The sequence below is a fragment of the Hemitrygon akajei genome, chromosome 8 (assembly GCF_048418815.1).
Source record: "Hemitrygon akajei chromosome 8, sHemAka1.3, whole genome shotgun sequence".
Taxonomy (NCBI): Eukaryota; Metazoa; Chordata; class Chondrichthyes; order Myliobatiformes; family Dasyatidae; genus Hemitrygon; species Hemitrygon akajei.
In genome coordinates, this window is record NC_133131.1 from 103,329,212 (window position 1) to 103,346,912 (window position 17,701).

General features: G+C 39.4%; 1 protein-coding gene across 1 annotated transcript in view; it reads left to right on the plus strand.

Moving 5' to 3' along the window:
• LOC140732128 (uncharacterized) overlaps positions 1 to 17,701 on the plus strand; it is a 205,073-nt gene that overhangs the window by 120,168 nt on the left and 67,204 nt on the right. Inside the window, exons 33-35 of the mRNA XM_073054312.1 lie at positions 8,833 to 9,145; positions 15,402 to 15,516; positions 16,982 to 17,311. Coding sequence (XP_072910413.1) covers positions 8,833 to 9,145; positions 15,402 to 15,516; positions 16,982 to 17,311 — 758 coding nt within the window. The remainder of the gene's footprint in view (positions 1 to 8,832; positions 9,146 to 15,401; positions 15,517 to 16,981; positions 17,312 to 17,701) is intronic.

The following is a 17,701-nucleotide window of genomic DNA, read 5'->3' on the forward strand; positions in this document are numbered from 1 at the left end:
TAGTGAGTAAAGTTAAATAGCGCATGATGCACAGGGCCTCATTAAATATTAAATTGGTGTTTTCTTCCCAGGGTGTAGCTTAATGTCACCAGTAATTACAGTTGAACCCTAGTTGTAGTTTTTTCTAGTTTCCAGTTTTACTCCATCTCTCCATTATCACTAGAGTTTGAAGGTCCAAGAGAAGCCTCCATCAGCGCTTTCTGCTCTTGGGTTCTTTGTTTCTGCTTTTTAGCTCCAATTATATTGATTTCATGTTGTGATTTGCCAGGCTAATATCCATCCTCAGCATTGCACTCACTCCCTCCTTTACTAGTAAAGCCATCCCATCTCCTTTACCGTTTTGCCTGTATTTAAATTCTGAGTACAGCTGGATGTTCAGTCCTATCACTCGTCACCCCCAGCCAAGTCTGCTTAATAGCCAAAGTATTGGTTAATTGGATTGTTATTGTCACTTGTATAGAGGTACAGTGAAAAACTTGTCTTCTATACTGTCCATACAGATCAATTCATTGTACAGTCCATTGAGTTATTAAAGGGAAAACAATGAAAGAATACAGAATAAAGTGTTACAGTTCCAGAGAAAGTATGGTACAGATAAGATGCAAGGGTGGAATGAGGTAGATTGTGGGATCAAGAGTCCATCTAGTACTGGGGACCATTAAACAGTGGTCCCCACTTATAATACTGGGATAGAAGCTGTTGTTGAGCCTAGTGGTACGCTGGCTACTTTACAGAGGAAGTGAGAAGTGTAGACAGAGTCCATGAAGGGGAGGCAGGTTTCTGTGATCTATTGAGCTGTGTCTACACTCTCTGCCTATTTCTTGCAGTCACAGGCAGAGCAGTTGCCATACCCTCTGGACAGAATGCTTTCTATGGTGCATTGATAAAAATTGAGGGTCAAAGGGGTCAAGTCAGATATCTTTAGCTTCCTGAACAACACTCGCTCTAAATTTTTACAGCTGCATGGACCAACAATTGCTTTGAGCAGGAAATTATTACATGGCCCAAAAACTGTGTGGCATTTTAAATTATCGTTCTATGAAAGAAAATTCCAGCTGTGTGGCAACAAAGCCTATGTGCGTTTCAGTTACTGCGTGTCCATGCACCCATGCACTTTAGAGGGAGCAGTGTTCCTGAGGAAGTAGAGGAGCAGGTAATCTTTCTTGACCATGATGTCTATATGGTTGGACCAGAGCAGGCTATTGGTAATCTTCAGTCCTAGGAACCTGAAGCTCTCAATCCTCTCAACCTCAGCACTGTTGATGTAGATGAACGTGTGCACCACAGTGCTTCCTGAACTCAATGACCATATCATTGGTTTTGCTGACATTGAGGGAAAGATTATTGTCATGACACCATGCCTCTAGGCCCTCTGTCTCCTTCCTGTACTCTAACTCCTCATTATTAGAGGTTTGGCTGACTTCTGTGGCATCATCTTCAGACTTGTAGGTGGAGTTAAAGCAGAATCTGGCCACACAGTTGTGAGTGTATAGGGAGTACAGTAGGAGACTGGGGATGCAGCCTTGTGGATCTCCAGTGTAGACAATAACTGTGGCAGCAGTGTTGCTGCATATCCTTATGAATCATAGTCCATTGATCAGGAAGTCAAGGATCCAACTGCAAAGGAAATTGTTGAGTCCCAGGTCTAGTTATTGGATATGTGCTTACTTGGAATTATAGTACTGAAGGTAGAATTGTAGTCAACAAACAATTCTAATATCACAGAGTCATAGAATACTACAGCACAGAAACAAGCTTTTCTGCCCATCTAGTCTATGCTGAACTATTAATCTGCCTAGTCCCATTGACCTGCACCCAGATTATAGCCCTCCATACTCCTCCCATCCAAATACTTATCCAAATGTCTTTTAAATGTTGAAATCAAACCTGCATCCATCATTTCCACCGGTAGCTCATTCCACACTTTCCTTTGCCCTCTGAGTGAAGATTTTTTTTCCTCATGTTCTCCTTAAACATTTCACCCTTAACCCTTAATCCATGACCTCTTGTTCTAATCTCACTCAACCTCAGTGGAGAAAGCCCCCTTCCATTTACCCTATCTATACCCCTTATAATATTGTATACCTCTATCAGATCTTCTCTCATTCTTCTATGTTCCAGGAAATAAAGTCCTAACCTATTCAAGCTTTTCCTATAACTCAGGTCCTCAAATCTTGGCAACATCCTTGTAAATTTTCTTTGCACTTCTCAATCATTTTGACATCTTTCCTGTAGGTAGATGTAGGCAGATGGGCGTCTTTACTAATTGGATGCTACAGAGATGAGTGTAGGTCCAGGGAAATGGTGTCCTCCCTAGACCTGTTTTGGCAATAGGCAAGTGGGACAAAGTTGTTTAGGTGGTTGGAGTTACTATGTATAATGACTAACCTCTTGAAGCACTTCATGATGATAGGTGCCAGTTCGACTGGCAGTGTTCATTAAGGCACATTGCTTTGTTTTTCTTTGGTACCAGAATATCGAAACCACGTGTATATATTTGGGCAGTTAATAAATCTATCTTATTGTCAATGCTCCAGACACCAAAGTGAAACATTTATAGAAGTGTCTTTTGAACTTTATTAGTCTTTTTAACATCCCATAATTTCTTTTTGCACCATGTCCCTTTTTGTCCCTCACTCTTGTTTCCTCTGCATTTATAGAAGTGTCTTTTGAACATTATTAGTCTTTTTAACATCCCGTAATTTCTTTTTGCACCATGTCCCTTTTTGTCCCTCACTCTTGTTTCCTCTACATTCCACCTTTGCTTCTATCTGTTTTGCCTTTCATTTCTCTCCTTGTTTCCCCTTTTTATTGTTCTGCATTTCAAGTTACTGTTCCTTAAGACCATAAGACATAGGAGCAGAATTCGGCCATTTGGCTCATCGAGTCTGCTCTGCCATTCAATCATATCTGATCCTTTTTCTCACTCCCCAGCTTTCTCCCTGTGATGCTGTGTCCAATCAAGAACCAATCAGGCTCTGCCTTAAATATACCCAATGACTTGGCCTCTACAGTTGCCTGTGGTAACAAATTCCATAAATTCACCACCCTCTGGCTTAAGAAATTTCTTTGCATCTCTGTTTGAAATGGATGCCCACCTATCTTGAGGCTGTGCCCCTTTGTCCTAGACTCCCCCACCACGGGAAACATTCTTTCCACATCTACTCTGTCTAGGCCTTTCAACATTCAAAAGGTTTCACTGAGATCCCACCACATCCTTCTAATTTCCAGTGAGTACAGACCTAGAACCTTCCAATGTTCCTTGTATGATAACCCTTTCATTCCTGGAATCATCCTTGTGAACCTCCTCTGAACTCTCTCCAATCCAGCCCATCTTTTCTTACATGAGGAGCCCAAAGCTGTTCACAATACTCAAGGTGAGGCCTCACAAGTGCCTTAAAAAGCTTCAGCATCACATCCCTGATCTTATATTCTCGACCTTTTGCCTTTCTCACCACTGGCTCTATCTGCAAATTAACCTTTCAGGTAATTCCAAGTTCCTTTGCATATCAGATTTTTGGATTTTCTGCCCACTTAGAAAATAGTCTGCACGTTTATCTCTCCTACCAAAGTGCATGACCATGCATTTTCCAACATTGTGTTGCATTTGCCACTTTTTTGGCCATTCTCCTAATCTGTCAAAGTCCTTCTGCATCCTACCTGTTTCCTCAACACCACCTGTTCCTCCACCAATCTTCATATCATCTGCAAATTTGGCAACAAAGCCATCTATTCCATCATCTAAATCATTGATATACAGCAGAAAAAGAAGCGGTCCCATCACTGACCCCTGCAGAATACCACTAGTCACTGGCAGCTAAGCAGAATAAGACGCTTTTATTCCCACTAACTGCTTCCTACCTATCAGCCAATGTTCTAACCTTGCCAGTAACTTTCCTGTAATACCATGGGCTCTTAATTTGGTAAGCAGCCCATGGTATTACAGGAAGCATTTTGTTGAAGGCCTTCTGAAAACCCAAATATACATCCAGTGCATCCCCTTTATCTATCCTACATGTAATCTCCTTAAAGTACTTAAAGTATTCCGACAAGTTTGTCAGGCAAGATATTCCCTTCAGGAAACCATGCTGACCTGGTCCTATCTTGTTCTGTGTCACCAAGTACTCCATAACCTCATCCTTAACAATTGACTCCAACATCTTTCCAACCACTGAGATCAGGCTAGCAGGTCTACAATTTTCTTTCTACTGCCTTCCTCTTTTCTTGACAAGTGGAGTGACATTTACAATTTTCCAGTCCTCTGGTATCATGCCAGAGTCCAATGATTTTTAAAAGATCATTACTAATGCTTCCACAATCTCTAATGCTACCTCTTTCAGAACCCTTGGGTGCAGTTCCTCTGGTCCAGATGACTTATATACCCCTTAGGTCATATATGTCAAACTCAAGGCCCGAGGTGGAATTATCTTTGGCCCGCGAGATAATATCTAATTACTATTAAAGCTGGCCCCAGTAATCGAAGCGCCTATGGCGTATGATATGGCTAATGCTGAGTTTATTCAGGTACCAGGTTTTCAGGGTTTTTAGTGTTTATTCGGCAGTCTTGCTCGGCAGTCTTCTTCATAAGAAACGGAATTTGTAAAGTGAAACACTTTGTAGTTATAGCAGAGACTGAGACACATGAGAGCAGGCTGAAAAAACGGAGGCAACGAAAGCTGCATTCGCACGCGTCCGACTGATCCGGCCCGCATGAAGCTGCATTTTGCTCAATTCAGCCCGTGACCTAAAATGAGTTTGACAACCCTGCTTAGGTCTTTCAGCTTTTTGAGTTCATTCCCCCTTAATAGTAACTGCACTCACTTCACTTCCCTCACACCCTTCAACATCTGGCACACTGCTAGTGTTTTCCACAGTGAAGACTGATGCAAGATACTCATTTAATTCATCTGCCATCTCTTTGACCCCTGTTATTATTTCTTTGGCCTCATTTTCTAGCAGTCCCATATCTACTCTCATCTTTCTTTTTTTTACATATTTGAAAAAGCTTTTAGTATCCACTTTGATATTGTTGATATTTCCCGACCTATCCCAATTTAAACTCTCCTCTGCAGTATTAGCATATGCTCCCAACTCTCATCAGCTACCCCACCTCCATTATTCCATTATTGCGCTGGTGCAACATTTGGTCCCATCTTCCCCAGAATTGTGTCCCAGTGCTCCAGGAATTTGAATGCCCTCCACACTACATTGAGTCATAGCACAGGAAACAGCCCTTTGGCATGACAGGTCCACACCAACCTTGGCATCTTTCCTGCTTACTCCAGTTGCATGAATTCCCTCAAAACCATCCAAGTCCCACCTCTACAGGTACTTATCCAAATGCCTCTTAAATGTTGCAGTTTTACCCACCTTGACCACTTCTTCTGGCAGCTTGCTCCAAGTACCCACTACCCTCTCAACTCTCCATCACTATTCCATTATCAGGTACTCACTCTAGGTGCATATTCATTTGATACATCTGCTTAGTTCTGCTTTTGCTGGTATATGACACTGGCACTAGCTCTGAATTTACCTAATTCCCTGTATTCAGCTTCTTGGTTGGGCCTCATACTTTTATTTTTAGCCTTTGTCTTTGGTATAGATCTTTGATGATGACAATGACGAGATCTTCAGTTTTTTTCAGGAATTTGCAATGGTGTATTGGTCAGAGAGAGACATGGAACAATTATATTGATTAAAAAGTGCTAATAAAATTAGAGGTTGACGGATGAATATGGAATAACTAAGTAAATATCAGCATGTGTTTACAACGTAACTAACATTATAAAAAGTGCTTTAAAGTGTCTACAGTGTAGTGATGGGCATAATAAATAGAAGGAGGTGAAGAAGAGGTTAACTAGAATGGTTGATCAGATTTAACTGCCTGTGGGAAGAAATGTTTAAGGTGGCATGAAATTTTTGTTTTGATAGCTCTAAAGCATTTTTCAGGAAGGAGCTTTTGGAAAAGGCAATTTGCAAGATGGATGGTGTTCACAATGATATTTTCCTGCCCACTTCTTTGTCCCCGGACACACACAAGTCCTGAAGAGAAGATAAACTGCAGCCATTGACCTTTGCTGCTAACCTGACAGTGCGCTGTAGTTTTGGTATATTGTGCGAGGATGCTGTAGCAAACCAGACTAACAAAATCCATTTTCTGACACCAGCATCCTTGTACATGAGGCAACTGGCATAACTTCACACAAGCATCATTCTGGAGCTTTGGCCATTCCAGTAGCATAACCAGTGCAGTAACTATGCACTCAAGGTTTGCTCCCACCTATTAAGCCACTTCTAATTATTTTGTAAAAGCGGCCATTCTGCATGACTCTAAATCCTTACACTACTCAATGTTATCAATATTTCAACATTCCACCCAGGTAAGAACCAAATGTTCACCCAAACTGAATGGAAATGAGAAATTGGGTGCAAAAGGAAAGATTTCCTTGTAGAATCAACATGTTCAAACAGGAGCAAAATACTTTTCCATTACAAAGATTTAAATGCTGTACTTAGCAAGTATAATAAGTATAAGTGGGCATCACATGAGGTTCTGAATGGGGTAAAGCAGCTTTCCTGAGCCCAATTGCACCTTGTGGTGAGCAGCTTAAAGAAACATAGAAGTACTTCAGCACTTTCATCAAGCACTAATAGAAAGTAATAGAAAACATTTGTGGGATTTTCTGTAAATTGAAAGTAACAAAATCCCTGTATGTTGCAAATGTTCCTTTGGGATATTTAAAGTTACTCACATTGTAAACTGATGTAACGATGACAAAACAATTCTGCTACATTGTGATATGGCATGGATAGGATCAATAACGTAGTGTTTATAAAAGAGTCAATGACCCACGACCCCTAGTATCTCCCAACTTCTGTGAAAAATGTCTGTTTGCATTTACCCTATCCATACCTCTCATAATTCTATAGATCTCTATCAAATCTCGCCTCCTTCTTCTACATTCCAGGGAATAAAGTCCTAACTTATTCAACCTTCCCCTATAATTTAGGTCCTCGACATCCTTGTAAATTTCTCTACACTCATTTAATCTTATTGGCATCTTTCCTGCAGGTAAGTGGCCAAAAATGCAAACAATACTCCAAATTAGACTTCAATAATGTCTTGTACAACTTTAGCATCCCAACTCCTATACTCAGTTCTTTAACTTATGGAGGCCAATATGCCAGAATGTTTCCTTACAACCCTACCTACCTGTGAGACCACTTTCAAGAAATTATGGGGATCTATATTCCCAGAACAGTCTGTCCTCCAGCACTCCTCATTGTCCTACCACTCACTGTGTAAGTCCTATCCTGGTTTGTTCTTCCAAAGTGCAATGCCTCACACTTGTCTGTTATATTCCATCTGCCATTTCTCAGCACATTTTCCAGCTGATCAAGATCCCACTGCAAGCTTTGTGAGTCTTCCACCCTGTCCACTACACCCCCCCCCCCCACCAATCTTGGTGTCATCCACAAATTTGCTGATCCAGTGGTATTGTGATGCTCCAAGTTTACAAAATATTGGCCATCTGGAGTATTGTGTGCAGTCTGATTACCACAGTACAGGAAGAGTGTGATAACACTAGAGAGGGTACAGAGGAGATTCACCAGGATGTTGCTTGGAATGGACAGTTCAGTTAAGAGGAAATACTGGAAAAGCTAGATCTATTTTCCCTGGAGAGCTTAAGGAAGCTGAGATATATATATATATATATATATATATATATATATATATTTTGAGGGGTTTAGCTGGGGTAGGCTGCAGGAAACTTCTTTCTTTCCAGATTGATAAAACTAGAGGATATAGATTTAGGGTAAGAGGGGATATGAGGGGTATCTTTTTCCATTCAGAGAGTGTTTGGTATCTGAAATGTGTTGACTGAGAGAATGGTTGAAGTATCTACACGAGCCCTTGAATCACTTGGCACAGAAGACTATGGGCCAAGAGTGGGGAGAAGGGATTATACAGAAGGATACCCGTTGGGTGGAGCAGATGAGTTGGGCTGAATGACTTGTTTCCATGTTGCTCCAGTCTATGTCTCTGTGAATCTGAGTTCTGAGAGTTACATTGTGTCTAGACAGAAAACAAGGCATTGTTGCCCATTAAAAATAACAGCATTCATAGAGAAGATGGCACCAACTAATAAATATCCATGCTGAAACCAGTAATCCTTTGCTTCTCAAGAGTTTTGTTTTGAGCAGAGTGCTTTACCAAATGTAGTTAATTGTTGGGACTGTAAGGTACTCACACTAAGCACAGTGAAAATAATGACTAGACTGGCTTACTGTTTGTTGGGAAAGTTCAAGTCAGTTTGAGGATGGTGTTTACCCAGTTAAGCTATTGGCAAGCCGGCCATTTGTAAATCAAGACAGGTCAGCAATTCTGTCGGTTCTCAGAAAAAAACTGGGCCTTGTCCTCCAGTGTCCTGCAGCAATTAATTTTCACTTGGCATTAAAACTGACCTTCAAAACCTACATATTTGTGTAGATGCAGTTATTTCACGTTTCTGTTGGGCAAGTTTCTTTCTCAATTATAGGCTCACTGGAAAATGACACGCTTTAATGTTGATGACTGAGGTACTTCTGCTTTGGAAATTGGTAAGAACCAAAGAATCACTGGACACAAAAAAAATACTTCTGCATTGCTTCTGTTCCTGTGGTTTCAAAGCAGTGAATATTTAGTAATGGAATTTCTCATTCTAGAGGTATACACAACTGCAATTAGTAATTGTCAAAAAAACTTTCTAAATTGCAAAGGTGTATAAAGTGTTCTGATGAAAATACTTAACAACCTCTTTCTAAAGATGTGTTGGTTTACTATCTTCCTAGGTGTGTTATTTGACACTGAAGACAGCGACACTTCGAGAAAGGTAGAACAGCTATCTTCCTCGCTTCCATCTCAATTGAAGTACACTATTCGAACCAACATATTGCACAGCATGCCCACTGACATGCTGCAAAATCCTAAATGGGTATCTCAGCCCAAAAGGTTGCCAACAGACACCAGCCACTATAACCTTGCCTTCATTCCACTGCAAGATATGATTGAGCGCGCTATCATTGAAATGCAAACTGGTCGAGATATTTTTGATACTGCAATACAGGTGGAGGCAATGCCATATCCTTGCCACAAGAATGATCAGTAAGTTGGTTGATACAGCCTTACTATTATATAGTTATTGCTACAATATGTTCTTAATTATTTACAGAAGCATGTATCTGTACTTGATATTTATTTTACTGGACAGGTTATTTCCAGATTGTTCACAACTTACCCATTTTGACATCATTTTACATTTTATCAATTTAAGAAAAGGTTTGAAACATAATAATGAAGTAGATAGAGAAACAAAGGAATGACATTTTGTAACTGATTATTAGATTGTTTTAAGTTGTGGAGATGCAGATGCACTGAAGGAAAATGTGATGTTCACTGTTGAAATTAGCAGAGTGGTTATGAATTCCACAGTTTCAGCAACCTCCGGCAAAAGAAATTCCTCCTCATCTCTGATCTAAAGGAACATCCTTATATTCTGAGGCTGTGTTGTCTGGTCGCTATAGGAAACATCCTCTCCACATCTACTTTATCTAGGTCATTCAATATTCAATAGGTTTCAATAAGATCCCCCTTTCATACTTATAACTTCCAGTGAGTACAGGCCCATGGTCAACAAATACATTAACTCTTTCATTCCTGGGATCATTCTCGCGAACTTACTCTGAACCCTCTCCAATGTCAGTTCATCCTTTCTTATATAAGGGGCCCAAAACAGCTCACAATACTCCAAGTGCACTCTGACCAATGCCTTATAATGCCTCACCATTACATCCTTGCTTTTAAAAGTGTAAGGTATATTTATTATCAACATATGTATATATATAACCTCAAGATTCATCTTCTTACAAGCAGACATACATCAAAGAAACACATTAGAAAAAGAAGATAGTCAAATACCCAATGTACAGAGATAAAAAGCAAATCATGTAAAAAATAAAAGTAAGCAGTTATCATTTAGAGCTGGTTTTCATATAAGTGAGTTCACATTCATGACGTCAGTCATCACTGCAGCTGATCCAGGAGCCCATCAGTTACAGGCCACAGCCTCAGTTCAGCACAGAGACAAGTAAACCTGATAGAGCAGCGAGCAGAACTTCAGTCCGTCCCTTACCTCTTGCCCACCTTTTCAATCTGGCTTGGTAATTACGTCAGCTAAACCGCAGACCATTCCTCTCTCTTGTCCCAGGCCCTGCCACTTCAATACCCTCATGAGCCAGGGACCTGCCGCCTTGATTCAGCCTCAATTTCTAGTCCTCTTGAAATGAATGCTAACATTGCATTTGCCTTCCTCACCACCAATTCCACCTGCACATTAACCTTTAGGGAATTCTGCACTCCCAAGTCCCTTTGCACCTCTGATTTCTGAAATTTCTCTGTTTAGAAGATAGTCTACACCTTTATTCCTTTTACCAAAATGCATGACCATACGCTTCCCTGCATTGTACTTCTACTTTGTCAAGTCCTGCAGACGCCCTGCTTCCTCAAAACTATCTGCCCCTCCACCTATCTTTATATTGTGTGCAAACTTAGTCACAGAGTCATCAATTTCATCATCCAAATCATTGAAATATAATGTGAAAAGAAGGGGTCCAAACACCAACCCGTGCTGAGCATCACTAGTCACCGGCAGCCAACCATAAAAGACCCCCTTTATTCCCACTCTTTTGCCTCCTGCCAGTCAGTCAATCTTACCCAGTCAGCCAGTCTGTACAAGGAGAACAGCTTGGCCCCTATTCCCAAACTATTCTAAAGTTTAAACAAAGAAATGCCATTTTTGTATAGAAATTATCTGTATTTACAGAAATTATACAGATATTAATCCAATAGAAACTTAGTGCACTTCTAAATCCCATTATTTACATATTTAAATACTAATCATATTACATTTTAAGGTGTTAATAACAAATTAAATGCTAAAGAGTAATAATATCTAAGAATTAGTATTTTAATTGTCCAGTAGTAAGTGTTGCCCCAGAATCCTTCGTTTGCATCTTTTTCTTGCCTTGGTGCTTGGTGATCTTGGTTCCCAGGCTCGAACAGAAGTGCTGTACAAAGAAGAGTTAGCATTTCAAAGGTTGTGTTCAGTCTGTGTCTGCGCACTCTGTCAGCCTGTCAATTTAACCCTTGCCTTACTGAACTTCATACTCAGAAAAGGAAAATCCAGTTCGCAAAGGCTGGTTCAACTTGAGACCGTAGTGTCTGTGCTATGTTCTGTCAACATACCATTTTAACCCTTGCCTTGCTGCAACTTCCACACTATGATCATGTAATTTTGTATATTATTATGTATGTATTTTTGCTGAAATTAAGTGCACCGTTTTGTAAAATGTGTACACTTATGATTTTGTCGCTTATTTTCACCAGATGTTCAATTGTGTCAGATTTGTAGATAGTGTTCATACACAAGCTCGATTGCATTACTTAAAATTTCCTCCCAGACTTGTATTGTTTCAACTTCAATTGCTTCTCTTCCACTCTCTCTTATATTTCCTCTATCTTAATTTACTGATGTAACGATACCAGTATAGTTGCAAACTGTAGTTGGTGCAATAAGGAGGGCTTACCTCACAGTTCCCACATCCTTGTTCAGTCCTAGCCTCCAATGCTGCAGCACACGATTTACAGATTCACCATGCAACCACGTGAGTTCCCTTCAGGTGCTCCGGTTTCTTCCCATATCTCACACATGTACATTGTGTTCAGTTACCTGTCCGCTGTAAGTTGCCTCTGGTATATAGTAGTGGAATCTGAAATCGCGGTGTTTAATAGTCAGCAAGGGTTTGATGCTGAATGGCTTGTGTCCATGCTTCACCTCTATAGCCCTCTGGATATGAGGCAGAAATCCAACTTTGTACTGTAGTGTGTCTCTGAATGATTTATGCTCTGCAATATTTTCACATTTCCTTATCTTCACAATAGCTTTAATTTGACCAGTTGCAATTTATTTTCATATTTTTTAGCCCAAGATGCACTTCTTTATCTAAAAAGTATATGTTTGGTTCTTTAATCTTTACATGATGTTCATTTCTGCCTGAACACATCTAGTATTTGAAGTTTGTGTAGTTGGTATATTTTCTCAACTGCGTAGATAATTTACCTTATGAGCAAAACTCCATTGTAGGTTAACTGTCAGATGTTGCTGATACTACTCATCCATTATTAACATAATATTTGCATATGACCAGTCTAGTTTAGTGAAAACTTTGGCTCCTGTTAACTCTGTATACAGATCCTTTAAAGAAGGTAATGGGCATGGCTTTTTATTAGTTCCCTGATTCAATGTCACTCTGTAAACACCACATAGTTGGACAGTTCATGTTGCCTATCATTGTAGTTTACCTTTACTTGGACTCTGCTCTGCTCTAATCTATCTTCTCTTCCATTATTTGTTTATTCAATACATATGGAATAGTTTGAGGTGAGTAGTCAATTGGTTTTATTCAAAGGTTAAAGTAAATTTATTATCAAAGTGCATATATGTTACTATCTACAATCCTGAAGTTCATTTTCTTGTGGGCAATCACTGTAAATACATGAAATACAATAGAATCAACGAAAGACCACACCCAACAGGACAAAAAGACATACAATGTGCAAAATAAACAACAAACTGTGCAAATACAGAAAGAAGAGGAAAAAAGAAATAGTAATAATCAAGAACATGAGATCAAGAGTCCTTGAAAGTGAGTCCATAGGTTGTGGGAACAGTTCAGTGATGGGATGAGTGAAATTGAGTAAAGTTATCCCCTCTGGTTTATGAACCTGATTGCTGAGAAGTAATTAATGTTTCTGAACTTGGTGGAATGGGTCCTGAGTCTCCTGTACCATCTTCCTGATGGCAGCAGTGAGAAGAGAGTATGGCCTAATGGTCATACCTTGCTTGCCATAAACTTAAGCACTATAATTATAGTACACAAAGTATGTAGTTATCTTGGAATATTGCTGATCATATCTAAGCATAATTTTGAAAGCTCTCCCCTCAATATACCTTTAATATTCTGATCCAGCCTTTGCCATCAAGATTGGGTGATTGGTACAATCAGCTGATTGCCATTGGTAATGCCATCTGCTGACCACTGTAACTCACTAAGTAGTTTACCTGATTCAAAATCTTCAATATTTAACTCAATATGTTTTTAATTTTCTGCAGTTTCATTGCTGATACTTGGCTGAACATAAATCCACGACTCATTAAGCAATCTTCTGCTGTGACAATGCTAATGTTGATGCAGTGATAATTTAATCATGCTCCTCTGTTAAGTTGTTCTGCTTTCCAACATTGTCACTGATGGTCTTAATCTAGTATAAATCCAATTCTCCCTAATTTCAGTGCTCTGTAGAATTGTTCACTGCAGCTTTTGCTTAAAAAACCATTGGAGTTGCTTTTGGCTTAGATAAGTGCTGCTTTTTGATAGCTAAAATATTTTTGCTTTATTTTATTTGACATAAATATAGTGGGAGTACCTTTTGATGCAGCAGCGGCAGCGATTCAAGCCAGCCTAATCTGCATGTGTTTTGGATTATTTTGGATCTGCAGCCTTTGCTGCTATTCTGTTTTGAAATTTCCTTTGTGTTTGTACCAGTCATTAGACAATATTATTTGGTATTTGTCATCGTTAGCATCATTTCCATAGATATTGCAAGACTGACTGCAAGAACAGAATGCCTGCTGTTTCAGTCGCAATTTAGCTCTGTGGCCAACCTCCACCCCTCCTGACTCATCAAATTAATTGATACCTTTTTTAACACGACTTCTATTTTGTTGAATATTTTATGAGCTTAGCCACTACAGTGACTGCAACATATCTATTTAGCTTCTCTAATAATAATTGTGCCAATCCATATATACCACATGATCTGCTCTAACCTCATCATTCCTCCTTCCTCTTGCCTAGATGCTCCACGTCTCTTGTCAACCATGGTTCCATCGCACTACCCTTTCCTGCCTCAATGGGACAAACCTATCCAGATCCCCAGATGAGTGCTCCATGAACAATCTTCACATTTCCATTGTACATTTCCCTGGGAACGTCTGTTCTCGGTTTACTCTCCTAAGTCTCTGCGTAGCATCATAATTAGCCCTTCCTTCAATTACGTACTTTTCCATACCATCTGCTCTGATTCCTGTCCAAGGCTACGGTAAAGGTCAGGGAATTAAGGCCACTGTCACCCACCAAGAAATCTGTCACCTGACCAGGTTCACTGCCTAGTGCCAGGTCCAGTAAAGCCTTTTCTCTGGTTGGTATGTCCTTCTTGGACATATCTAACAAAGTCTGTCCCAATTAAATCTCTTGCATGAAGGAGGTGCCAATCAATATTAGGGAAGTTGAAGTCACCCATGACAACAAATTGCTATTTTTGCACTTTTCCAAAATTGGCCTTCCAATTTGCTCTTCAGTGTCTCTGATGGTATTGCTGGGGGCGGGGGGGGGGTGTTAGAGGGGTTGAGTAGTCCCAATAGAGTGATTACTCCCTTCTTGTTTCTGTCTTCCACCTCTACAGATTTGGTGGACAATCCGTCCAGGAAGTCCTCCCTTTCTGCAGCTGTGATACTATCCCTGATTAGCAACACCACTCCCCCACCTCTTTAACTCCTTCCTTGTTCTTTTTGAACATCTAAACCCTGGAACATTCAGCAGCCATTCCTGTCCTTGTGACATCCCTGATCCACAAATAATGAAACTTTGAAGAAAAACTTCAAGTAGGAATAGGAGTAGCCATTTCAGTCCACTAACCCATCTTTGTCATTGAACAAGATGACTTCTAATCTTTAACCTCAAACACCATTTTCTTCTCTGTACCCATATCTTCTGATTTATTTAATACTCACTTATCTATTGATATCTGTGTTGAATGCAATTTATGATTTAGGTATTTACCATCCTCTGGATAGAGAGTAACAAGCATTCACCACATTTAAAAGGAGAACTTTCAGTTCTAAATGCTTCAACTCTTTTTTTCAACACCATGAAACTATTTCTAGACTTCTTAGTCAGGGTAAATATCATCCCTGCATCTATTGTGTTCTGCTCTGTCAATATCATATATTTTTCAATCGGTCACCTTTCATTTAGAAGAATGAGAGTAGAGGGCCAAACTACTCAAGCTTTCTCACATGAAAACTACCCAGAAACCTATCTGCTGTTTTTTTTGTCTATACTCCCTCTTTAGCAAGCTTATCCTTTACTACACAAGAAGACCATACTTGTTTATAATGCTTTGGGTGCAGTCATTTAATCAATGAAAATTAACTTCTGAAATGTTCTCACGTCATTTTTGTTGGGATTCATCATGGTGTTCTTGTATAACCCAATTATTCTAACGCCATCTTTTTTGACAGGTTTCTCAGCAACATAGGCTTCTTTCTTCCTTTGTTAATGATGCTGGCATGGTTGATTTCCATAGCGTGCTTCGTGCGGAAACTTGTGTTTGACAAAGAGCTTAGACTGGAAGAGGTAATGAAGTCCTGAGATTGTGTTGCTTAGAGTTCATAAAACTCAACTGATGTTTTAGTGAATGCGTTAATATGGTTAAAAGGAAGTTAAGAATGTGAATGGAAATAATTTGAGGACTATGTTATAAAAAGGTGAAAACTGGAATGATCACTCAAGATTTTATTGCCAGGCTATTCATATTATGCATACAAATTGCCAGGTATTTCCCTGTGTCCGATTTCTCATCATCCACCTGATTTATATGCCCACTGGCTATTGACTTGACTTGTTGACTGCCTGTGTTTCTTTTTCTTACTGCTGTCGAACAAAAGGCTGAGTTAAACTAAAAATCTAATATAGATAGGTTAATTAGAGCTGTGGATATTGCTACCTCCAACTCAGAATTGAATGAAGTAGCATTCTAATCTCGATACTAATCTTAATATATGGTTTATGGGAACTTTGTTTCCTAGATGAGCTTTGTTTACAAGTGTTCTTTCAGTTGTTCTAACAAGATTGCATCTGTCTTGTTTGAAAACTAACAATAACAGGTATCTGACATCATTAAATATTGAACATTCTGGATATCAATTCTAATGGTTGTTCTGAGTTTAAATTTGGCTATAATCTGCTTCATCTTATCAAAAAGGCTTCAACTCCAAAAGAGCTTTTGTTAACACTAGTCATGAACACAAATTTGCATCACGTGACATTGACCAACTGTTGATGTCAGTGATATATCTCTGTCAGTCCTGGCTGCTGATGGTAATGATTATAAAGCTTGCTTTTACAAACACCTCTAAGTACTTTCTATCTTTGCAGTAGGAACAATGTTGTTTGCATGTCACCAGTGAATATTTCTGTTAAGTTTGAACATTGTTATGTCTAAAATAGAAAATGAAGTGAGCCATTTTACCCATTAAGTGGAATAGAAGAAATGGAAACTGCCCAGTCTGTTCACTATTTTTCCAGATCATGGCTGAGCTTTTATACCTGATCCATTTTCCTGCACCATCCCCTTAGTGTAATCGCTGGAAATTTTCAGTGAGAGTCTTCTCCTTTGTACTAAATTGTGACTCCCAGCTGTAGACTCCTCAGACAGGGGGAACACCTGCATTTATCCCTATGGCACTCCACCAGTTAAAACTGCAACTTCAGAAAGATCATTTATTCTCACTCATGTTTTCTGACTGTTGATTAAATCTTAAATATATTAAACTTTAATACATTAGAACATGCAATTCTAATGCATTATGATCACTTTTCCCTAAATGGGAGTGTTATTCCCTAGGGTGATGTTTGATAATCGTTATACATGGGCAAATCTGAAATGATAATTTCCATTGGTGGATCCTCAATACATTGTTCTAGGAAACTGTATCATACATATTCTATAAATTTATACTTGTCGTTGTCTTTGCCAGCTTGAATTGACAAGCTTCTTTGAACGTTAAAGATCTCTGACAGTGTATTTTATCTTTTGCAGTACATGAGGATTCTGGGAGTGAAACCATTAGTTCATTTTCTGGTCTGGTTTCTGGACAACTTCATTACCCTGATATTCAGCAGTGCTTTCATCACCATTATCCTCAAAGCCAGTGGGATTCTTCCCAATAGTGATGGATTCATTGTTTTCCTCTACTTCTTGGATTTTGGAGCTTCAGTTATTTCGTTGGGCTACTTGATTGCAGCCTTTTTCAGCCACGCTAATACAGCAGCTCTCAGCGCCTGCTTGCTCTATATCATTACCTTCTTTCCTTACATGGTTTTGGTCGTCGTACAGAACCAGCTCAGCTTTTTCAGCCAGGTTCTAATTGTAAGTTGTGATACCCAGTTTTACAATATTTGGTATAATTATCGCTTTTGTGATCGATCTGAAATGAATACCTTGTGGGGAAAAGTCACTCTGTGCTACGTTCAGCAAATTTCAAATCCAGAGAAGGACTTGAGATTATTTTTCTTTATGAGAACCATGTAAGACATTTCAAGAATTTCTTAGAGAGGTGCTAGTGAAGATAAAAGTAAATATGTCTAGTAACTGAAAGGTGTGTGATGATGCACTGTAGATCTAAGAGCAAAAGTGTTACTTCTCTCTGGTCTTTCTGGTGGGAAAGAGGGAGACGAAGGCATGAGATGCACTCCAGCTTACACTGACACCATGTGGATATGTTTAAGTATATTGTTTTGAGACTTCTCTGTCAGCTTA